The sequence below is a fragment of the Chinchilla lanigera genome, unplaced genomic scaffold (assembly GCF_000276665.1).
Source record: "Chinchilla lanigera isolate Chin_1 unplaced genomic scaffold, ChiLan1.0 scaffold00110, whole genome shotgun sequence".
In the NCBI taxonomy this organism is placed as follows: domain Eukaryota; kingdom Metazoa; phylum Chordata; class Mammalia; order Rodentia; family Chinchillidae; genus Chinchilla; species Chinchilla lanigera.
In genome coordinates, this window is record NW_004955511.1 from 2,388,646 (window position 1) to 2,412,346 (window position 23,701).

Here is a 23,701-nt window from a genome sequence, read left to right on the forward strand (position 1 = left end):
ACGGGGGCCCCAAAAGGCGTTTCCCAGGGCCTTGGGGAGTTGGCCACAAAGCCGGACCCCGGAGCCGAGACCAGACACCAGTCTGGTTCTCTTCCCGCATAATCACAGCGGCTCTGCGCTCAAGGTGACTGATCGTGCGCGCGCCGTGTGAAGACGGGATATTTAAACCTGGCGTTCCCCACACAATCATGACAGCAGCCTGCTAGCCAGGTCCTGGGACAGCGGACAACAGGAATGCCCGCCCACTCTGCTTAAATAGTGCTATGGCCAGCTCTGCCTAGCCTTATAAATTCAATTAGCTTTAATGCATATGTACTGTGGGCGCATTACAAATCCAGCGCGCTCGGAGGCTTTGAGGAGGTGAAAGCACACACGTGAACTGCCCAGCCTTTCAGGGCAGGCAATCCGACCGGAGGTTTGGATAAGTAGCCTGCCGATAGGACAGGAAGCTGCTCCGCCAGGGGTCAGCTCTTGCCAGCTGGCGTCAGGGATATGGGACTCGCTACTGGTCCCGTCTGGGACACCCAAAGAAACGTGCGCGAGGACCCCACGCGCCCTCCTGCTCCGTGGGAGGCACCTGGGGAAGCTACAGAGGCGGCTGGAGTCGGGCGGACCTCAGGAGTAGAGGACGCTCAGCTCAGCTCAGCTCAGCTCAGCGGGCTGCTGGACTGGGGTTGGGGCGTCTCCAGGGACTTCGGGGAGACCCTGAGGCAGCTGGCGAGCGGGGACGAGGATGCAGCCAAAGAGCACGGAGCGGCAGCAGTAGGCAGAGTGCAGATAAAGCATGAGTCCCAGAGGGCCCTCGCCAGCTGCAGGCAGGCAATCAGGAGCCCGGCTGGAGACCCCACCCTGGTCGTGACATCACTGGGGAGTGGGGTGGAGACGAATAAAAAGGGGGTCCCCCGCCCTGGCCTCGGACTCTTGGCCCACGGAGTGTCAAGAGCAGAGGAAGCCCGGGCACGGGGCTGGGGCGCCTGGCGTGAAGGAACCCCGAGCCCCAAGCTGCCCCTCAGACTCGCGTCTGCGTCCCCGCTCCCGCCTGAGCGTCTCCTGAGGCTGCCCCTGCGCCCTCCGGTGCCCCCGGCGCTGCGGCAGCATGAACTGCCTCTCAGATTTCTTCACCTACGAGACCACCAAGTCGGTGGTGGTGAAGAGCTGGACCATCGGGCTCATCAACAGAGCCGTCCAGCTTCTGATCATCTCCTACTTCGTGGGGTGAGTGCGTGCCTGGCCCGCGGGGCCCAGGACGGGCAGATGCCCGGCGGCCCGTCCTCCCCGTCTTCCCGGCGCTTCTGTACGGCTTTGGTCTGGCGGGAAGCGCTTCCCTCTTAGAGAGCCGTGTCCTAAGGGCCGGCCTCAGCCACCCCGGCCCAGCGCCTGGTCCTCAGATGGACCCTTTGCCCCCTGGTCCTCCAGAGTTAGAGAATGGCTCCTAGAACTGAGGAGTGGGGTCCTCAGTCCAGCGCTGTCCCCACAGCCCTTTCTCCCCGTAGCTTCTGCCGCGCTGGATCAACTCCGTGGGTCTCAGAAAGACCAGAGCACCCCAAGGCGCCGGCACTGGGGTGATCGGGCTGAGTCGGGGGAGGACGGCCGCTGGGGCAGGGTTGGAATGAGGAGTTTCCTGCCTGTGGAGCATTGGCGGGCAGGCTCAGGGAGAGCGCTTGCTCTTGGAGGAGGACAAAGGGCGGGACTGTGGTAGGGAGAGAGAAAGGCGCAGATGACACTCCAGGCAGAGAAGTAGCTTTCCTGAGCACAGTGCGGGTCCCTTGCAGAGAACCCAGAAATGCTGTGTGGGTCCCCAGCAATCCCTGCCCGGCGCGCAGCCTGGAGGTTGCTCCAGGGCCGGCAGGGTCCCAGTACCAACTCCTGCACACACCCCTGCATTCAGACAACAAAGGCGGGGAGCAGACAATAGCGGGTGGGGTGCGGGTCGTCCTTGCCGCACACCGGAGGGTACCAGGCGATGCAGCGGGGCCCGGGCTTGCTGCTTCCCAGCCTGGGCTTCCGGCTCCGCGCCGTTCTCCGAGACAAAGGCTCTCGTGTGCTCGACAGCAAGCCGCGGGCTGGGCCGGGCCTATGTCCCAGCAGCCGAAGGCCGCCTCCTGTGAGCCGGCTTGGTGGCCGGAAAGGTCACACGGAGGAGTGTGTGAGGGCGGGACGGCCCGGGGGCAGGTGTCTGTGTCAGCCATTCTTGCTTCTGTGTTTGGCCGAAGCTGCGGTGTGGGGGCCTCGTGTGGGCTGCAGCTGTGGGGTGGCGTTGCGTGGGGTTGGAGCTCCCTCTCAGTGCGGAGATTCCGTGAGACGAGGCTTGCAGGTGTTCCGCGCCCAGCTCTCCAGAGCGCAGCTCAGAGCCGCATCCTACGGTCCCTGCCTGGGTGTCCATCTGGTGCCACAGCGGTCTGCGGGCACGGGCGGGTCCGTCGGCCCAGGTGACTGCGAGCGCCGTCTCGGCGCGTTCCCAACCTGCCCTGGCTCCGTGGGCTGCAGACAGGAGCCGAGGGGAGCCAGAGCCAGCTGGCTCCTGGACCAGGCCCCCAGCCTCTCCCCAGCGCGCTGACTGCGTCCTCCAGGGCTGGGGGCTGGGCCGGGCTGCGGAGGGCGCCCGCCAGGCTCGGTGGCATCTTGCTATCCAGCCCGATCCGTCTCAGCCTGACAGCTCCCAGCGGGTCCGCACCGCACGCTTACATCAGCGCGGCGCTCTGCAGCCGCCTCGGCCGGCCAGGGCCGTGGCTCTTGTGTGCCAGCCCTGCCCTGCCGCGACTTCAGGAACCTGCTGTCCTCGCCGGAGCAAGGATGTAGCGGCGTCTGCCCACCACGCCAGGCGTGAGAGGCTGAGGACAGACAGGGCCGCGGCAGGAGCCGGCAGAGTGCTTTGACCATGCGCTTCGGGCCGGCGGAGAGGCGGACACTGAGCCGGGGACGCCCGCGAGCTACGAAGCGGGATCTCAGCTGAGGCTGGGGCTGCACAGGACAGGGAGAGCCACTTCCAGGAGGTGCTCAGCCTCCAAAGGGACCTCGGCGGCCACCTGGGGACAGGGCGGGCAGGAGCAGTCTCGAGGCACGGATGCCTCCGCCCTCTGCAGAGGGGAAGAGAGAGTGGATTTCAGAGGAGCAAGGAATAGAGTACGGCAGGGACAGAGGGAGCGGAGGGCAAGAGGGCGAGGAGCTGGGGACACAGAGCCCAGGCCTCCCACGTCCTGGGGGAGCTTCGCTGTCTGAGGAGCTCGGTGAAGTGTGTGTGTGGGGGGGTCAAGGCTGAAAAAGACAGGCGTGCTGAGTTTCAGCTGGGAAGATTGCCCTGGCCAAAGCGCCGGACCTGACAAGGAGCAGGAGCGGACTCGGGAGGGAGAGGCCCGACTCGGTAGGATTCTAGTGTTGTGGTGTCAACATAAGCTTCATTCTTGAGCTGGACATGGGGGCGCACACCTGTGATCCCAGCACGCTGGGAGGCTGAGGCAGGAGGATTGCAAATTTGAGCCCAGTCTGGGCAGCTGAGCAGTGGGACAAGCACCTGTCTCAAGATAAAAAATGAACAGGACTGGAGCATGTAGCTCAGTGCAGAGGCCGCACAAGGGTTCAATCCCCAGGACACAAAATAAGCTTGCAGCGGCCTTTTTCCTGTATCCCCACCAGGAGGGAGGCCACCGGCCTCACCTAGGCAGGAGTGACACGGCCAGTGGGTCTTCTCACCTTTGAAGCAGCATCTGGCCTCGTCCGTCACACGCTGCGGCCTCCTGCCTCAGCCGCTGGCCCGCCGTGACACTGCCTGTGGCCAGCTCCTCCCCACCCCAGGTGCACAAGAGAGCTGCCAGGTGCCTGAAGCTTCTCCTGGTCCCTGGGCCAAGGCTGGCCCCAGGCGGTGGGAATTCCTGGCACCCAGTCCCTGTCTGATCCTGCAGGCAGCCTGGGCAGGGAGAGGGCCCTCCTGGTGCGGGCGGTGTCCTGCTGGTGCATGCCTGGAATCCCAGCACACTGGGAGGTTCCAGTGCTTGGTGGCCATTCCTAGGCCCAGAGATGGCAGATGGGGCCTCCAGCCCCCATTCCCCGCCCCCTAGCCCGCCTCAGTCCCTGAAGCTGGAAAGTGGGTTCCGGATGACGGCACATGTCCGGTGCCTGGAGCTGACTCCGTGGGGCTCAGCTCGGACAGGGGCTTCGATGACGCCCCGCGCTCCCTCTTCTCCCCGGCCAGCTCACCCCTCTCCTGGACGCCTCAGCGCACACCCCGCACCCACTCCCCGGGGCGCTTCCCCCACCTCCCGCCCCCTTCCGCTCTATAAATAATAAACCAGGAGCCAAGGAAAAAATAAGTCAGAGCAGGAGCGTCAGTGCCAAGAATCAGAAGAACCGGGCTCTGTCGTCCGCCCGGGCTTGGCCTGGTCTGGACCGGAACCGCCCCACTCTCCAGCCGGTGCTGAGGGACACCCCCAGGGACCGCTGCAACCCTTCCCCCTGTTAACTGGGAGAGAGGGAGAGAGAATCCACCGGCCTCTCCTCCGGGCGGGCGGGCACCGAGGGAGCCTGGAGGAGCAGGGTTGGTTCGTCCTCTGAGACTCCAGCCCCGCCCGCCGCTGTCGTCCCGGCTGGCAGAGCAGCGCCAGGTCCTGAGATGGGACCCAGCCTGCGGCCCTGCACCACAGTGGCTGCGAGTGGCCTGGTGAGGAATCCATGCAGAGGCTCCACGGCGTGGGCAGGCGGGCCCGCCCCTCCGTGCCTCGGTTTCCGGTTTGTGCCATGGAAGTGACACGACAGAGCTCTGCCGTCTGCGGGGAATGATCAGAGCCGAGCGTCCAGGGTTGGCCGTGCCCTGGCGATAACCTGAACCGCTGCTCCTGTCACTCGGCGGACGCCCGGGCGGATGACCCCAGGGCAGGACAGGCCTGGAGGCCGCCGGTCCAGGGACGGCCGGTGACCTCTCTTCTGCAGTGAAGGCTCTGTCTCTTCTCTCCGGCTGGGACACAGCGAAGCAAAGCTCCTCCCCTTTCCAGCTAAGAGGAATGGCACCAGGGCGGTAGCACTGCAGCGGGCAGCACCCAGACTCCACAGAGAGGAGGGCTCCCGAGAGCGCTTTACAAGCGGGGGAGTAACTCCTAATGGTGCATTAATCCCTCGGCAGACGCAATAACACAGGTAGCCGGCGTGGAGCCATTTCCCACCCTCGAGAGCTGGAGCGCAAGGGAGCCCCTGAGAAGGAGGATAAGTACTGATAATAGGAGAGGCGATGGGTGTGTTAAGAGCTTGATAGAATCATCCTACCATGTGTGCAAGCAGCGAGACAATGTGTCGTCACTGCCGGCTAAAAGTGCAAGGATCTGCTGGGTGTGGCGGCTCGTGTTAGTAATCCCAGCGCTTTGGGAGGCTGAGGCAGGAGGATCACAAGTTTGAGCCTGCCTGGGTGATTTAGGGACTTAGTGAGACCCTGTCTCAAAATTAAAAAATAAAAACAAGCTGGGGATGTAAGTCAATGTGAAGGCCCTGGGTTCAGTCCCCAGTGCTGCAATAATAATAATAATAATAATTTGAAAATTAAAATTTTGAGGTTTGTTTTTTTTTTTGAGACAAGGTCTGGCTATGTAGTTCAGGCTGGCTTTGAACTATGTAGCCCAGGTTAGCCTCAACCTTGAAGCAGTCCTCCTGCCTCAGCCTCCCAAAGGCTGGGATCACAGGTGTGTGCCATTACACCTGGCTGAAAGTTAAATTTTAGAAAGAAAAAACGGGAGGCTGAGGCAGGAGGGTCACTGCAAGTTCGAGACCAACCTGGGCTACAAAATGAGCTCAAAGCCAGCCTGAACTGCATAGCGAGACCCTGCCCCAAAAGAAAAAAAAAAAAGGAAAGAAAGAAAGAAAATACTGGCATATGGGAAGCCTCACTGTAGGGATTACTGCAAACCTGCTCGGTGAAAACCGCACAAGGTGCTGCTTGCAAGCGGCATGCTGCTGCCCCGTAAACGTGACCGGTCACTGTGACCCCAGCACTCTGGGAGCTGCCCCCCGCTGCGCCCCCGCACTGGGGGAGCCAAGCGTCGCCCTGCCGGTCGGCACTGAGCAGAGCTCGCTCCTCCGCACAGCGAGCCCCGCGCCCGAGGCCCCGGGTTCCCGACCCAGCGCAGGGAAGGCAGTCGCGCAGTTAGAAACGCAGCCGTGTACCTGCTTGTTCAGCGACCTTGGTGGGCTCTGTCCTCTAGAGTGGGGCCGGTGACAGCGGCTACCTGAGGCCCTGCGGCATTTAGCGAGGCCGGGAGGCCGGAGGGCCGCCGGGAGACCCGCTCTGTGCAGCTGGGGTCCGCGTCGCACCGCCCCATCAGAGCTTCGCGCGGCAGAGGTGGCTGTCCCAGGAAATGGCCACTAGGTGGCAGCGCAAGCCCAGCAGTGACCTGGGTACCGGCCCGCAGCCCCGTTCCTGTACCTGCCGGGTAGAGACCCAGTGTTGCCCCATCCTCTGACCCCCCTACAGATGAAGGCGGCTGGACACCCCAGTAGAGGGACCCCTGCCCCCCAGGCCCGGGGTGTGGACACTGTTCTCAGGGGAGACAAGGGCTGCGCGTGCAGGAGTGGCTGGGATGCCGTGCGGGTGGACGCTCGGTTACAGTCACAGACGTGGGGCCAGGAGCCCCTCACGCCCCCCTGCACTCCAAGCACGCCGGTCCCGCTGTCCTTGCTGCGTTCTTCAGCAGCTCCGGAGTCCTCCTTATGTCATGAGGTGTGGTCAAAAATGCGGTGAATGCTGCCGCCGAGCACCGTCCCGCAGAAAGGCGGCCCGGAAAAACATGACGCTGCGTCCTGGTCCGCCGTGTCCCCAGACCCGGCACCGTGTGACTTCTGGCTCTTCCCCAAGGTCAAAGTGACCTTCTTAAAGTGACCGTGAGAAGTCAGCGTTTTGAATCAATCCAGGGAAAGACCTTCAGGAAAGAGGGCTCCAGGGCGGCTGCAGAACGTGGCCGGGAGGATGGGATGAGTGTGTTCGAAGGAAGAGAAGGATTTTGAGGAGGCTCCGCAGCAATGTCTTTTACTGTAATCAATTTTTAAAAATTTGAACGTTTGCCGTACCTTTTTGATTATACCTCATATAACGCACAAATATTTGTGTGAACCTGAGCAACCGCCTGTAGTATTAAAGCTCCCTCTATGGGATAAACCATCAGGCAGAAAGTCTGAAAAGGCTCTTGGGTGGGCAGTGACGGGGGAGACGGGGGAGCACCCTAAATCGGCCCGGGGTGTGGCCCGGCCCAGCCTCTGCCTCCGGGCAGGCACTCATGGTCCTAGGTGGGCCGGAAGGAGCGGCTTCCCGGTTGGGTAGGCTGAGTCGGCGCCCCCTCCTCTGTGTCTCCCCCCTGCTGCGCATAGGTGGGTTTTCCTGCATGAGAAGGCATACCAGGTGCGGGACACGGCCATCGAGTCCTCGGTGGTGACCAAGGTGAAGGGCTTTGGACGCTATGCCAACCGGGTCATGGACGTGTCCGACTACGTCACCCCACCCCAGGTAGGGCGGCCCCACCCCGACTCGCAGACGCCCACATGCGGAAGGTGGGGAGCAGGGTCCGGCAAGGATGAGCTTCCCGACCCAGAGCCGGGCGTCCGGGGCCCTCCCTCAGGGGCAGTGGACAGGACGCTGGGTCCTCAGGGCCACCATCAGGATGGCACCGGGTGGGGCCACCTCTGCCCTCTGCCGACCCAGCAGCCCGGCCGCCTCGGCCTTCGGTGTGTGGAGGGCGGCCGTGAGCCCCTCGCCTCTCCCAGGGGCCTCTGTCTCCCTTCTCCCCCTAAGGGCACCTCTGTCTTCGTCATCATCACCAAGATGATCGTCACCGAGAACCAGATGCAGGGCTTCTGCCCAGAGGTGCGGCAGGGCGGGGCGCTGGCGGGGGCGGGGCGCAGGGTCCCGAGGCCACGGCTATGGGGAGCAGCGGGTCTGAGGCTCCCCGACCCTGCCGCCCGCAGAGTGAGGAGAAGTTCCACTGCGCGGACGACGGCCAGTGTGCGCCGGGGCGCTTCGCGGGCGGGGGTGAGTGTGCCAGCACAGGGGCCCCGGTGTGGCTGCCCTGGGGGCCTGGGACCCCCTGCTCTGTGCAGTTCTTCCCATATCTGCAGAGGAGCCGGGCCCGCGGCTTTGGAGGTGACCCAGCCCCCACGCAGCAGTTAAGTGTGGGGGGCGGCAGGTGCCACGCAGGGGGTCAGAGCATGTGGACACGGGGGAGCGTTTCGTGAGGGCCCTGGAGAGCAGGACTTGGCAGATGGAGGGAAGCGGCCCGGGCGCTGGGGTGGGGCGGCCCTGGGGAGCAGGGTGAGGCAGTGGCCCCCCAGGCATGTGTCCTATGTCCCCTCCCCAGGCATCCTCACTGGCCGCTGTGTGAACTACAGCTCTGAGCTGCGCTCCTGCGAGGTCCAGGGTTGGTGCCCCACGGAGGTGGACACGGTGGAGAGGTGCGGCCCCGCCCCCACAGCCCGGTGTCCGTGGCTGTCTGCCCCCGCGCGGCCGCCTCCTGTCCTCCCGTCACTGACCCCCCATCGCGCAGGCCCATCATGGCGGAGGCGGAGAACTTCACCATCTTCATCAAGAACAGCATCCGCTTCCCGCTCTTCAACTTCGAGAAGTGAGTCCCGCTCCTGCCCGCGCCATGCCTGGGTGCCTGGGTGCTGGCAGGGACCCTCAGGGCCCTGGGGACATCACACCTGGACAGGAGGAGCCCTCGCTCAATGGAGGGGCACAGGGCGGGCCAGCGAGGGTCCCCACGTCCCTGCCTGACCGGAGGGGACTGTGTGCGTGACCGCCGGCCACGCTGACCCACCCCGCTCCGCCCAGGGGAAACCTCCTGCCCAACCTGACAGAGAACGACGTGAAGACCTGCCGCTTCCACCCTGCCAGGGCCCCCTTCTGCCCCATTCTGCGCGTGGGGGACGTGGTCCGGTTCGCAGGCCAGGACTTCGCCAAGCTGGCCCGCACGGTGAGCACGACCCTGCCTGCACCTCCTGCCGGGGGTGAGAGCCCAGGTCACAAAGCCGCCGCCCGGGGTCACACCCGGGCCCTTGCCCCTGCAGGGCGGAGTCCTGGGCATCAAGATCGGCTGGGTGTGCGACCTGGACAAGGCCTGGGAGCAGTGCATCCCCAAGTACTCCTTCACGCGGCTGGACGGCGTCTCGGAGAGGAGCAGCGTCTCCCCCGGCTACAACTTCAGGTAAGGCCTGGCGGAGCGGGCGCAGCAGGGCGAAGCTTCCATCCCCGCCATGGATGGGAGGAGGAGACCCCGCGGGAGGCCGCAGGGACACCAGCGCCCGGGGCCCGGTCCAGAGCTCCTGTCCCCCTGCACCTGCTGGCGACTCTGGCCTCTCCCGGATCTGCGCCATAATTGCAGTTTCCGGGTCCCCAAGGTGAAGGCCGCAGCTGGGATCACCTTACAAGCAGTGGTTTCGCGTTTCTGCCCAAAACCAGAAAATGTCATGAGTCACCCGTGACAGTGACAGTGACCATTAGCTCTTCGATGCCCTTCGGAAGAGGAACGGAAACCGGCCCCTCGATAGTACCCTGCTCATCTTCCCAGTGACCTTGGGGCCTCAGGGGTCCTTCTGTTTTCCTCCATCTGGAGGAAAAGGAGAGAGGGGAACACAGGATAAACTGTTTAGAGTAACTGAAGGCCTTGGACACACCCTCAGCTGCCGCCCTTGCTGGGTCCCCGTCCCGGCAACAGTAATAAAGTCGTTCGAAAATCCAAGGTTTCAGGCAGGACCCTGACTGCATGCAGGGTTACACACTAAAGAGGCTAGTCTGAATAGATCAGTCATGGCCAGAAAAAAATACAAGAGTATGTCTGTGACATATTCAAAGAATCATTAACTCAGATTTCCTGTTAGCCAGGCGTGGTGGGGCGCACCTGTAATCCCAGCATTTAGGAGGCTGAAGCAGGAGGATCGCTGCAAGCTCGAGGCCAGCCTGGGCTATATAGTGAGTTCAAGGGCAGCCTAGACTACACAGGGAGACCCTGTCTCAAAAAACAAAGGAAACAAACAGAAAAAAAAATCAAATTTCCTTTGTGGTAGTAATCTCTAATATAGTGGTATACATATGCCAAAAACCAAAACCACACCTTTTTTTTAACCTTAATTTATAAACTTTAAAGTCACCCACCCCGTTAAACTTTATATTTAATAGTTTAAAATATATGTGTATATATATATATATGTTATGTATGTTCTTTGGAAAGAAGAATTTTAAAAAATTGAAATTGCTTTCATAATCAACTCCAGAGTTTTAAAAACCATAGGAAACAACACATATTTTAAAGTAGGTTAAAAATACCGTTCGTCTCTCTGGCAGAAATCGGCGTATTTCTCCAGTCAGTGCATCACGCTGAGATCAATACAAAGGATATTTGTATGGAGGCTTAGAATAGCAACATATTAATCAGCTCTCATAATCTGAAGCGGAAGCCCTGGCCCGCACAACGCCCCGGCCGGGAGGAACTGTCCTGTCCTTTGCCGTGCTCTGTGGCGGGAATGCTGTTGGGGGCCGGAGCTCTTCCGGTGTCTACAACTTTAGTGAAACAGCTTTCGCTGAGAGAGGACCAGCTGTGGAGGGCTTCGTCTCCCGTTTATTTCTTATACCCTGGCCGACCGACCTTCTGCAGTGGGGCACCGCAGGGCGTGACGCACAGACCTGTCCTGAGTAACCCAGGGTGGACGCAGGGGTCCCTGAGGGCTGCCAGAGTGACTCCCGGGGCCATCTGGGAGGGGCAGGACCCCTTAGCACCCCAAGGGACTGCCTCCTGCCTTCCCCAAGCCTCCAGACCTGCTCACAAAGGGCCCTGGTTGAACAAGCGCCTGAACACAGACGGGGGACGGAAATTCGCACTTGTTAACTCAGGGACACGGGGCTCATGGGTGGAACTTCCCGCCCTGCTGAACACTGGAGTCTGTCTTCCGGAAAAGGCTGAAGGACGAGCGGATGCCCGAGGCCCAGCCCCAGCCCAGCCTTGCATCCTCCCACGTTCACTGTCCGCCGTCCTGGGGTTGCACTGCCCTTTGCAGTGGACGGCAGCATTTCAGAGCCAAGATTCAGCCCGGTCCTAATCTGCAGACTCCGACAGCCAAAGGCGGCGAGAGAGTCTCATTTCCGTCGCTAGGTACTTCGCAGCCCGCGCCCTCCCTGTCCTCCTTGCCTAGCTCTTCCCTGCAGAATCGGAAATGCTGAGACTCCTCGGTCCCAGCCTGAGGGCGCCCGGCTGGAAGCAGTCGCTTTACAAGGTGACTGGCCTGTGCTCGCAGGTTAGCGTGGCCCTGGAGGTCACGGGGTCCCAGCTCCCACGTCAGCCCCTCTGTGCCCCAACCCCAGACCGGGACCGCTGCACACAGTGGCCTGTCCATCAGTAGTCAGCTGCGGGTGTGGGCAAGGTGACTGCACAGGGGCCAGCGTGCGTCCCTTCCATCCCCCCGTGAGCTCGTCCTCTCCACCCCAGTTACCCTGAGTTTGTGTGATCTCCTGAAGCTTTGCGCTTTCTCCCCAGCTGGAATTCCGTGGAGACATTTTACTTTTACAACTAGGTCTATTATTGTGCGTGCCGTAAGTTTCCAGGGAACACTTAAACATACTAGTTTTTGGGCTTTTGGTTTGTTCTTTGTTTGTTTGTTTGTTTTTGAGGCAAGATCTCACATGTAGCTCAAGCTGGCCTTGAATTCATTGTGTAGCCCAGGCTGGTTTTGAACTTGCAGTGTTCCTCCTGCCTCAGCCTCCCAAGTGCTGGATGACAGGTGTGGGCCATTGCACCCACTAACGTACTATTTTTCTGACCCCTCTTCCTGAGCCATAGAGACCACAGCTGGTGGTGTCGTGGGATTTGTAGTGGACAGCGCGAGGCATTTCTGCAAAGAAGCAGGGAGGGGTGTGAATGCCCGGGAAGCTGCGCAGGTTAAGGCTCCCGGAGGCAGGCGCGGAGCCTGAGGTTTGTGTAAGCAGCGCATGAGCGCCTCTAAAGTGCAGGGACCATGCGAGGCGTGGGTCCTAGTGTGCACGCACGTGTCTGTGCAAGGCCAGTGTGTGAGGCTGCTTGACCGTGGCGGTAAGGGCGGGCGTGTGCGAGGCTAGAACTGCAAAGACAGACTCTCGTGCGTGCTGTGCGTGCCGTCGCTCTCCGCAGGGTGTGTAAATGGGGTACTTGGCGGGGAGTGTAACACAGGGCTGCTTCCAGGGTGCGCGGAGCCCACACGGAAGAGGGGCGTGGCCCGGCCGGGGTGGCCGCGCCGGGACTGGGCAGAAGAGGCCTGCGCCAGCCGGAAGGGGGTGGCACCCAGGGGCCCTCAGAAAGCCAGGCCGAGGCTGGGCACCCACCAAGGCCCCAGGGCAGTGCGAGGAGGGAAAGCCCAGGGCCGGCCGGGGGCACCTGCAGCACCCAGGCCCCGCTGAGCTCATCCGTGAAAGCTCAGCCCCTGCTCACAGCCGAGGCTCCACCCCACCCTCCCCTCCCGACAGCGACAGCGTGGGCCGTCGCCCGGGAAACCCACACGTCCACAGCACCAGCAATACTGATCTAAGCAGAGTAATGACAGGAAGTTACTTCCGCTCGCAGGAAGCCACCGCACTGGGCGGCGAGCCACTTCGGCAATTCCGGCGCCTTCGCCGTACGGAGGTTTACGCAGCATCCAGTCCCATGATCCCGAGACCCCTGAAAGCCCAGCACGGGCGTTCAGATGGGGGCACCTAGGTAAATCGGAAAATCCTCCTCCTTTTCTCTTTTTTGAGACAGAGTCTCGCTATGTAGTCCAAGCTGGTCTTGAACTCACTGTGGAGCTCAGGCTGGCCTTGAACTCATGGCAATCCTCCTGCCTCAGCCTCCCGGGTGCTGGGATGACAGGTGTGCACCCTACGCCCGCCTTTGCAACCCCGTTTGTGACCGGACCTGCAGCCCCCTGTGCTGTCCCACCGCCAAGGTGGGTCGGAAGGGCGTCGAGATCGCTGAGATGTGTGGTCTAACAGGCGTGGTTGGCCCGGTCTAGAGCCGCTGCTGTCCGGCGCCCCGCCTCCCCTCAAGGTTCAGAGGAAAAGGGATGGCAGTAGCTGCGAGGAGCAGGACAAGGAGCCCCGCTGCCCCCCGAGTTTCTGCTGCTAAAAGGCTCGGCAGCTTTGGATCCCGTCCCCTGGTGTCTGGACCGAGAAACACTTGCTCAGCTGCTCGACGCTCTGGCAGGGGCTGTTGCTAGCGACGGTTCCGGGCTGGAATGCGCCCTGGCAGCTTCCCCGGGTGCGGAGAGTTGGAATCGGTTCCACTTCCACACGGAATCCTTGGCAACGAGAGAACTCCCGGCTCCCACACTCCCGTCCTCCTTCCCTTCTGCGGGGTCTCCCTCCCCGCCCTCCAGAGGCACCCTCGGCAGTGCAGGGTTCCCAGTGGAGGACGGCAGAGCCTCGCTGGGCACTGGGACCTCTGTGGCACCACGGGGTGTGCTTCCAGCTGGAAATCCAGGCCTCCAGGCTCACTGACCCCTCTAAGCCTGCACGACTTGTGGCCGCAGCCAGGAATCAAACCCTAGAGGCACAGCCTCTTTTGCACCCCAAGTTGGCTGTAGGACCCCCATTCCACAGAAGAGGAAACTGAAGTCAGGGTCACTCTCCAAAGCAAGCAGCTAGCTGTGCGGCTCTATGCGCTGCTTATTGATTAAGGACATATTAGCAGTAATATTTTTAAAAATCAACAACACGTCAGGCGTGGTAGCACATGCCTATAATCCCAGCATTTGGGAGGCTGAGGCAGGAGAACCGTCATGAGTTCAAGTCCAGCCTGAACACATTGCAAGACCCTGTCTCAAAAACTAAACAAACAAAATCAACAGCAAACAGCTTCTTCAGTGTCTACCTTTGCACTGGACGTGGTCCCTAGGCTGAGCAAATTGCCCTGGCTCCGGTCCCTTCTCAAAGGGAGGAGTCCCAGCCGCTGCGGGGCTGCGGCCCCACCCCAGACACAGCAAGGCAGCCAGGAGGTATTTTCCTATCAGTACAACATCAACTGTGAAAGTATATCTCAGCTGGCAAAATACTTCCTCCAGGCAAAGCTCCACCGACAACCGCACCTCCTTCCTGCCGAGAAACCCAAACTCCAGGCCCAAGTTTCCCTCGCAAGTCAGACCTGCATCCGGGAGTGTGTTGCTGTTTTTCCTGCTGCTGTCACAGCTTCGTGGCCAGCTCTAGCGGCTCTAGGCAGGAGTTTCCACCATTCCGCGGGAGGCCGGATCGTTTCTAAACAGATGTCTGCGAGCTTCCAAGGGGCCGGTGCGTGTGATGAAAACCTTCTTCGTTCGGCAAACAGTCAACGGCTGGTGATAGTGGCAAATGCCAGGCCCATGTGGTGAGGGTGGGGTTCCCCGGGGCACAGCCAGCACGGCTCCTGCGGGTCCCCAGATCCCTCATGGACAGGCGTCCAGCCGCAGGAGGGGAGCCGCTTCCTGGACATCACCTCCCACCCTGTCTCATGCCCGGCCTGTGGCTGGTGCAGAGTGAGCCAGTCCCGTTCCTAGGGCCAAGGGGTTTTGATTTCAGTGCAGATGATACACTTGGACACAAACTCTTCATTCTGAAACATAGTCACCCTGGCTCCATCCCCAGCTGTGCACCCACGGATTCAGCTGAACATGCGTGGGAAATATTTGTGGGATAATTGCACACGTCCTGAACATACGTGGTATTTTCTTGTCCTTCTCCCAGGCCGTACTTTACAACAACTACTTGCATAGTGTTGACACTGTGTTGTAAGTAACCCAGAGGTGCTTAAAAGTGTATAGCAGAAGCCAGGCATGGTGGCAGATGCCTGTAATCCTGGCATTTGGAAGGCTGAGGCAGGAGGATCACCGAGTCCAAGGCCAACCTGGACTACATAGTAAGATCCTGTCTCAACAAAACGACAAAAGGAGAAAGAAAAAGGAAAGAAACAGAAAGTTGGAGAGTTTGAGACTAGCTTTGACTGCACTGAGTTCAAGGTCAGCCTGGACTACACAGTAAGACCTTATCTCAAAAATAAATACATAAATAAATAAATAAACAAAGTCTACAGGAGGATATGCAAATCCCACACCATCCCATGTGGGCACTCGGGCATCCTCGGAATTTGCTATCTGCCCGCACTGTGGAGCCAGCCCCACCAGACCCTGAGAGGTGACAGCATTTGTGCTAGAGCAAGCCAGGAGTGCTCATGGGGAAGCAGAAGGAGCCCAGGCTGTGGACAGGGAGAGCTCTGGGCTACACTTCCAGCCTTGACCACAGACATGGAGTGATTTTGAGCAGCTTTACCCTGTGGGCCTCACTTTCTTCCTCTATAAAATGGGCTGCTTAAAGACACCCAGCCTCAAGGCCCCTTCAGGTTCCAGTGACCTAAAGCAAGGTGCGGAGCCTGAAGACCCAGCCATCCGAGCGCACTCTCTCTGCCGCATCCACTGCAGAAGCTCATCCGTCAGTCCGGCAGATGATTTATGGCCGGCGTCGCCTGCTGTCCACACTCATCCTTTATGTCACTGCTAACAGCACAGGGCGTCTCTGCCCTGTCGGGCTGGCAAGTGTGGAGTTGGGAACGGGTGTGTGGGGTGGGGAGGGCCAGCAGGAAAGCACCCTCGACCGGGGCTTGAGCAAAGATTGACACAGCAGGAGAGGTCGAGGCACGCCAGGACAGCAGAGTGGCCATCGCCACCCCACATCTGCAGCTGCAGCCAGAGCCTGGTGTTGAGCCAGGAAGACACAGCCACCGCCACAGGAAGACACAGCCACTGCCACAGGAAGACACAGCCACCGCCACAGGAAGTCACCACCACCGCCACAGGAAGACACAGCCACCGCCACAGGAAATCACCGCCACCGCCACAGGAAGACACAGCCACCGCCACAGGAAGACACCGCCACTGCCACAGGAAGACACAGCCACCGCCACAGGAAGACACCGCCACCGCCACAGGAAGTCACCGCCACCGCCACAGGAAGACACAGCCACCGCCACAGGAAGTCACTGCCACCGTGACAGGAAGTCACTGCCACTGCCACAGGAAGACACTGCCACCGCCACAGGAAGACACAGCCACCGCCACAGGAAGACACTGCCACCGCCACAGGAAGACACAGACACCGCCACAGGAAGTCACCGCCACCGCCACAGGCAAAACCGGGGCCCAGCAAGGAAGCAAGCAGGGCGCCAAGCCTGCGACCTCTGACCTTGCGACTGGTGAAGCACAGAAACGCAGGAGGCCCGGGACAGAGACAGCAGGCAGCTTCCTGCAGTCCTGGGCAGGGAGCTCAGCTTCTGACCGGACAACCCTCAGCCTCAGACCCCCCCTTCCTCCCTTCCCCCAGCGTGGTGCTGACTGTCACAGCACCGTCTCGGGTGGCTGGGCTCGGTTCTGGACGGGGCTGGGTTCAGACCCGCCATCCCTGAGCTTTTCTCCAGCCGGTGATGCACGGGGGTGGGGGTGGGGCCCTCGCCCTACGGCCCCTCCTCCTGCGCAGTCTCTGGGTTGATCTTGGCAGTCCTGCTGCAGTCGCGAAGGGCACCTGTGCTCCTCGGGGACGGGCTCCAGGAGACTCAGAGGTCACAGGTATCTGGCCAGTACCACACCATCTTGGCTGGGACGGACGTCGAGTCACGAGGAGGCTGGCATCAGATGTGGACCGCACACCAAGTGCCAAGCGCTGAGCCCATCCAGCCGGGTCTGCCTTTGCCACACAGAGCAGCTGAGCTCCAAGGTGGCTCTGCTGTCTCCGCGCTGCAGATGGGGAAATCGGCTGGAAGGCAAAACCGCTCACCCCGAGCCACAGAGCCAATTTCAAGCGCAAAGTCAGGGGTCGGGCCAAGGCCTGGCCCATCCAAAGTCTCCTTGTGCCCACCACACCGCGTCTGGGCAGGGAGGCGGCCGTTTGGGACACTCACTCTGTCGGAGAACAAGGGGCTCAGGCCGGTGGGCAAACAGCCAACGCCTGATGTCCAACGCCTGATGTCCAGGTTGTTGGCCGGGAGACCTGCCAGGGACAAGAGGTCCGTTCCTGAGACCCCAACCCCAAGCCCAGATCCTGGGGCCTCTGTAGGTGGCTTCTTCCTAGGAGCATCTAGGAGTTTACTCCACTCTCCAGGCATCCCCAGCTCAACTTATCCTCTGCCCTTTGGCAAGTCAGCGCTCCCTCACCCCTGACTGGCTGAGCTGCAGAACTAGTGGGTTTGTAGCAGTCAGTGGAGGCCCCACTGGTGGCTGTAACAAACAGCCCCTCATGGCAGTGGTGAAGCCAGAACGTCCTCCTCTTGGGCCGCAGTGCACTTTGGGTCAGGGAGAGGGTGTCCCACTCCTGGCCTCTTACCTGGGTCTCCCTGCTGGCCTCGGCGTCCTCCCAGGCAGGGTAGAGAAGGCAAACTGTCCAGACACCTCAGCCCAGTGCAGGGCTCACTTCCACCTTCAAGATGAGGGCCAAACCAGCCGTGGGGCCCAGGTAGAGAGAAGGGACCAGCCAATGTGGCCCCGTGGGTGCCGAGAGGGAGGACAACCTGGACCCAGTGACCACCCGGCGTCTCTGCCACAGGGTTGGCCTGATTCTGCGGAGCCCTCGGCCACCCTGGAGCCCAGGCAGGGTCTGCGGCCAGGCCTCCTGGCCCCTGGCTTCTCCCTGCCAAGCCGGGGAGGTGGGTGGCGGGTGAGATAATGATCCACCGTGCTCTTGCCTCTTGGAAGGCAGGCGCTGGAGGAGAACCAAGCCCGCTGTGATTTTTCTCCCTGTTCCTTCACATGCGCTCCCGGGATAAATTTAGACAGCGCCGCTCCCAATGGCGGTGCCCAGGATGCCGGCGTCCCGCTCCAGGCGCTGTGGCAGCGTGCATCGTCGCTGTGGTAGCCCTGGGCAGGGAGCAGAGCTGTCAGGACCGCCGGCCCCCTCGCCTGCCCCCATACTGCCCCCTTCCCTCCTGCGTGGTCCCCTCCTCAGACAAGGGTGCGAGATCACAGAGTCTCGGCTTTGAGACCTGCTTGCGTCCCTCATTGACAGCCAGCAGCGCCAAAGGCAGGACAGCTTGGGGTCGCGGGTGGACTCCTGGGCTTGGGTGGCTCGGGGTCCCGGCTTAGGCAGCTCCCCTCTCATCTGTGAACCGCCCACAGTGGTCCTGCTTCCGGGACTGACTGTGGCAAGGGTCTGTGTGCATTTCTGTGTGTGTCCGCGGCAGGCGTGGAGGTGCCGTGGTCTCTCCTGACCTCGGGCCTCCCGAAGGCCACAGCAGAGGCGTCCTGCGCCTTCCGCTCTTCCTGCTTGCTTCTTTTCCATCTTTGAATCTCCCTCCAGGGCTCCCAGCAGAATCAGGATCTCGAACTTTGTTATTACTTTTTTTCCCTTGTTGTTCTGGGGCTGGAACCCAGGGCTTCCTGCACGCTAGGCAAATGCTCTACTATGGAGCTACATTCCCAGCCCTTCTTTTATTTTTACGTTGAGACAGAGTCTTGCTAAGTTGCCCAGGCTGGCCTTGAACTTGCAATCTTCCCACATCGGTCTCCCAAGGAGGCTGGGAATCTCCCTCCTGAGACTCCAGGTGTGCCCGCCCGCCTGCCCAGCTTTGTAGGAATGAGACCCTTCCTGGGGTAAGCCCCTTCCTGGGGTCCGTCCTTGTACCCTCAGGCTGCTGCAGCCAGAAGGGCCTGCTCAGCCTGGACCTGAGCAGCTCTGTCCTGACAGAGCTATGGGAGGAAGCTGGCTCCGCCCTCTCCCTGTCCCCGCCTGCACCCCCTTCCTCCTTCCGGAAGGAAGTGCCTACCTGCCCCTGGCTCCTGGGAACATTCCCCTCCCTGGATGGTTGGCAGCCTTACCTGGGCAGCAGATGGTTTGCTCGGTGCACAGCTGGGTCGTGGGGCAGCAGGGGCACGCATGTCCCCTCCCCACCGATGAAGCTCTAGGCCCGCGCTCAGCTCCCTCGGTGCACAGTGGCAGTGAGTGGGCGATGTGTCCTGGGGCAGACGCCAGGGTGACCGGATGGGGGCACCATTCACAGAGATCAGCGCCCAGGCAGGGAGGAAACCAGACAGGCTGGTGAAAGACCCCCAGGCTGGCAGCTCAGGAACGCAGCTACCAAGTGCCTGGCAGGTGCAGGGCAGTGCAGAAGCTTCTAGAACTGGAGAAAGCTGAGGTGGTGGGACAGGGCTGCCCCACAGGCTGTGGCCTCAGGTGGAGAACCACGGCAGAGGCTCAGCAGCCTCAACACCCTGGCTGCCCGGTGCTGCTGCCCACGGGCCTCATGGTGGCACTTCCTGTTGATGGAAAGCCCCCCACTTGACTCCAGGCTTGGTAGCTCCCAAAGTCATTTTCCCGTCCCTGGGACGACACACTCCACACCTCTAACTCCAAGGAAGATGAGTTTGTTTTGATTCAGCCTATGCTTGCTTGGCTCCAAGGAAGGGTGTGAGAGAGGAAAGATGCCCAACCAGGGCAGCCTGGAAGCAGCGAGAGGCCACGCCCCCAGTGACCCGCCTCTAGCCAGGCCCCGCCTGAGCAGTGGCAAATGTGTGACCATCCCCCTCCGCAGTGACCTTCCGGTCACCACCTGTCCCCTCTGTCCCATGCCACTTGGATTGGCACCTCCAGGGAATGAGCTCTCAGCCCCCGTGCCTGCAGCGGGGCCTGGGGACAGATGGAGGCAGGCGGCCAGCACTGCATAAGAGCCTATGTGTCCCCACATCCATGCAGAGCGCCCCTGCCGTCTCACTTAACCCTCCCCGCCTTCCAAAGACACTGGTGCCAGGAGCCCGACTTCTGCGGGGCGGAAGCCCAGCGGGCTGGTTTGGATCACAGTGGACCACAGGGCAGAGTGCGCCGGCTTTAGGAGCTCAGCGATTGCAGCTCCGCCCCTAGTCCAGTGCCTGCTGACAGAAGGGCACAGGCAGGCCCCCGCCCGGGCACCTGCAGAAAGGGGGTGTGGACACCCCGCTCTGCACTCGGCACCCACCTCTGTCTGGTGAGAGTCGACGTGGCCCCGTCACAAGCGCCCGGCAGCTGAGGGTGCCCAGTGGCCGACCAGGAAAAGGGACCGAGGGCAGACCCGGTGCTGGTCTGCTGGGTGAGCATGGACAGGTTATTAAGCCCTCTCTTGAGGAATACGAGTGTCACCTCTTCATGCTGTACCTAGGATGGCTGCCGGGCGACCTGTCCACCCACCGGAGCCATCCAAAAGCTCTGCTGGTAACCGTTCTGCAAGTGCAAACCCGTTTCTTCACCAAGTACCGACAGCTAATGTCGGCCGATGTTTCCCGGTCCCGGGACTGCCCCACCCCTGGCCACGGGACCCCCAGCTCTCCTCTCAACCTGTGAAGCCGGGTCTCCGCGGGTCCTGCTCACAGAGGAGGGGGCTCGAGGCCTCACCGCTGGTCAAGGCTGCACAGCTGATGGGGGGAGCCAGGCGGGCTGCCCTGCAGCGGGCTGGCCTGGGCAGGGAGCTCCTTCAAGGCGTGGCCAGTCTGCGCGCTGGGGTCGGGAATCTGCTTTTCTGACGGGTTCCCAAGGTGACGCCGGTCTGGGTGTCCGGTGGCCCCCCAGGGAGGACCCTTGTGGATGTGAGGGCCTGTGGGGCTTCAGACGGGAGCCCCCAGGGGACCCACCGCTGCCCCCGGCCCCCAGGTTCGCCAAGTACTACAAGATGGAGAACGGTAGTGAGTACCGCACCCTCATGAAGGCCTTCGGCATCCGCTTCGACGTGCTGGTGTACGGGAACGTGAGTGCGGCGTCACTGACCAGGGGGGGCCCGGCCCTGCCTCCCCATCTCCTGACGGATGGGACTGCTGCCCCCCAGCACCCCTTCCTCCTGGGAGCCTGGCTCAGCCCCAGGGCTCCCCCGCCCCGCTGCGCCTTCGCCCCCCACCCGCTGTTCTCTGTGCCCCAGGCCGGCAAGTTCAACATCATCCCCACCATCATCAGCTCCGTGGCGGCCTTCACCTCCGTGGGAGTGGTGAGTCCCCCTCTCCACTCGGCCTCCCCCTCCTGCTGGCCTGTAGCCCTGGGGCCAGCACCTCCTGCGCTCGGTGCCTCTGAGACCATGTGCCCGGCCGGCATCGGGGCCTGAGAGGTGACGAAGTCCCCGTTGTCTCTGCCAGAAGCAGCGGGACAGCAGGCTTTCTGTAGGGTGGAGCCGCCCTCACCTGGGAAGGGCGCACCCGGAGGGGGGCTCCCGGGGCCCTGCTGCTTCTCCCGCTGAGCCCTCTGTGCTGAGGTCTTGGGGCACCCAGGAGCCGGCAAGGTGGCCGTGAAGCCCCTCAGCCCAGGCATAGCTCCTGGAGGAAGCCTCCCTCGGCCTCCCAGACAGTTCCGGGTCACCAGTCCCTGTCCTTCCGCACGCCCACCCCTCCCCACAGCCCCTCTGACCGCCACCTCTGTCTGCAGGGGACCGTGCTGTGTGACATCATCTTGCTCAACTTCCTCAAAGGCGCTGACCAGTACAAGGCCAAGAAGTTTGAGGAGGTGAGCGGGGCTGGAGGGCCAGGTGGGGAGCTGGAGCCCTGGGACCCCAGAGGTCATCCTGAGGCTTTAGAGAACAGCCCAGGGCCCCACTCATCAGGGGACTGGGGGACACAGGGTCATTGCATCAAACCCCACCCGCACAGGGTCCGCTGTGTGTCTCTGGGCCGCAGGGCACCTTGGGCATCCATGTGCCCTGGAGTACCTGCAAAGAGTGTGGGGCCCCTGGGCACCAGCTTGGTCACCCAGGCTCAGACGCCCTCCTGCCCGCAGGTGAACGAGTCCATGCTGAGGGTCCCCAACCCCCTGGACCAGGCCACGGCGGAGAAGCAGTCCACAGACTCAGGCGCCTACTCCATCGGCCACTAGGGCGGCGCTCTGCGGCCCACACGCACCCTGGGCCCTGGGTCTCCCAAGAGGGGGCCCTGCAGGGAAGGGGCCTTGGGAGGTTTCTGGACTCGAGTGTCCAGGCCCCTCCCCCAACTCCCCGTCACCCCCGCATGCCCCCCCCACCTCCCAGGACCCCCAGGGGCAGCACTGTGCTGTCCGTTCCAAAGAACAGAGATAATAATCAGAGGACAAGTGCCCACGAGGGTCTCCGCGTGCGGGCAGGCACATGGCCCGATCTCCTGTAACCCTGAGAATAGCCCTGCCTGGTGGGAACTCCCTTCCCCGTACAGAAGAGAAACATTCTCACAGCGACAGAGACGGCCAGGAAGTGGGGGGCGGGGATCTGAACCCAGGTGGCACTCACCCCTTGCGCACACCTGACAGAAGAGTGAATCCTGCCCTGCCCCTGCCCCTGACCTGCCCCTGCCACCGCCTTGCCCCGGCCACCGCCCTGCCCCGGCCACCGTCTTTCCTGACCCCGGTCAGGTCAATAAAGAGCAAGCTTTTCTGGGAGCGCAGGCCCCACTTCCGGACAGCCAGGCGGATGGGCGTGGGGTCTCACCCCTGACCTGGGGGCCCCGAGTTTGCAGGGAAGTGGGGAGAGGACTGTTGGGCAGTTTTCCTTGTCTGCCCTCCGGGTGGGGGCCGCCCCTGGGCCTGGTGTCCTATCCCTGTCAAGAGGGCTGGCAAGTGCTTCTTTCAAACACTGGTGAAGAAACTCAGGTGCCACCTCGCGGGCGGGTGGAGGGGGGCAGTTGCCAGCCCCGCCAGCCGTCCCTGTGCCTGCTGGGCCCTAACAGGCCACCAGTCAGTCTGCAAAGGTGAGAAGCTGGGGGGCTCTGTCTTGGTTACCCTTCTCTCGTTGCTGGGACAAAATCCCCGACACCCAAAGTTAGGGAAGGAAAGGTTTATGTAGCTCACAGTGTGTGGACATTTCAGTCCATAATCAGCTGGCTCCAAGGCAGGGTGGCACAGGGCACAGGGGCAACAGTTCGAGGGGGCAGAAGACAGCAAAAGCAGCAAGAGCAAAGGGCAGGAGGCAAGGCTGTTTTCCTCCCTTATACTGCATGCAGGCTACACACACACACACACACACACACACACACACACACACACCCAGGGTGGGTGTAGCGCTCACGCCATCTCCCCGCCCTCCTCTTGCACAGGAGGAGGAGCTTTACAGAGTAAGGACCCTGGCCCCCTGCTAGGTCACGGAGTTAAACTTCTAAACTTCTCAGGCTGACTCTGAACAACGTCCCAGAGCGTAAGGGCGTGTCCTGTACACCTGAGCCTGTAGGACTGCTGTTACTCAGATGAACTTCTAGACTTCTCAAGTCGACTCAATGTATCGACCATTGTAGGCGCCTGTGCTGTGTAGGTCGAGGGCCACTGTCCTTAGTGCTGACAGCACCTTGCTTTCTCTGCGGCACTGGGGCCCCTCGGCCCGATCACTAACGCAGTCATGGGCACCCTCACACCAGCCCTGAAAGGGTGCGGCAGTGTGTTACTGATTCTCTTTGATAGAAAACCACGCTGACAGTACTTAGAAACCAGAGCAGGATATCAATTGATTCTTTAATGACAGCATTTGCTGGGCGTTGTGGTGCATGCCTGTAATCCCACACTCAGGAGGCTGAGGCAGGAGGATGGCTGTGATTCGAGGCCAGCATAAGTTACACAGTGAGTTTAAAGCCAGCCTGAACTACATAGTGAGAGCTTGTCGCCAAAAAGACAAAAACCAAAAACAAAATCCCCCAAAGACGTGGCATAAACGCTCACTTTTGAAGCTTCCCCATTGGCGAGCAGCAGCTACATGTGTGGTAGGCGACACCTAATCCTCCTCTCGCTCTGCAGAAAGAGAAACCGAGGCATGTGCTTATCAGA

The 23,701-nt window shown here is 61.5% G+C and overlaps 1 protein-coding gene across 4 annotated transcripts; it reads left to right on the top strand.

Moving 5' to 3' along the window:
• Nucleotides 1–1,071: 1,071 nt before the first annotated feature.
• P2rx3 (purinergic receptor P2X, ligand gated ion channel, 3) lies at nucleotides 1,072–22,323 on the top strand. 4 transcript variants are annotated; one of them, XM_005407988.2, is made up of 12 exons: nucleotides 1,072–1,215; nucleotides 7,342–7,477; nucleotides 7,763–7,834; nucleotides 7,936–7,999; nucleotides 8,325–8,418; nucleotides 8,511–8,588; nucleotides 8,798–8,939; nucleotides 9,034–9,170; nucleotides 20,594–20,687; nucleotides 20,856–20,921; nucleotides 21,353–21,430; nucleotides 21,701–22,323. In XM_005407988.2, exons 1-12 carry the CDS (start codon nucleotides 1,097–1,099, stop codon nucleotides 21,794–21,796), a joined length of 1,176 nt encoding a protein of 391 aa, XP_005408045.1. In that variant the 5' UTR covers nucleotides 1,072–1,096; the 3' UTR covers nucleotides 21,797–22,323. The 4 variants fall into 4 exon arrangements, with proteins under 4 accessions (XP_005408045.1, XP_005408046.1, XP_005408048.1 ...); XM_005407989.2 differs by having other exon boundaries at nucleotides 7,793–7,834; XM_005407991.2 differs by lacking the exons at nucleotides 20,594–20,687; nucleotides 20,856–20,921; nucleotides 21,353–21,430; nucleotides 21,701–22,323 and adding an exon at nucleotides 9,425–9,704.
• Nucleotides 22,324–23,701: the final 1,378 nt, after the last annotated feature.

What these genes read in the sequence shown, in the direction of transcription:
- P2rx3 (XM_005407988.2), top strand. Translation starts at nt 1,097, where the DNA reads ATGAACTGCCTCTCAGATTTCTTCACCTACGAGACCACCAAGTCGGTG. An exon ending in ATCATCTCCTACTTCGTGGG is followed by an intron (nt 1,216 to 7,341) that starts GTGAGTGCGTGC and finishes TGCTGCGCATAG; the next exon opens with GTGGGTTTTCCTGCATGAGA. An exon ending in ACTACGTCACCCCACCCCAG is followed by an intron (nt 7,478 to 7,762) that starts GTAGGGCGGCCC and finishes TCTCCCCCTAAG; the next exon opens with GGCACCTCTGTCTTCGTCAT.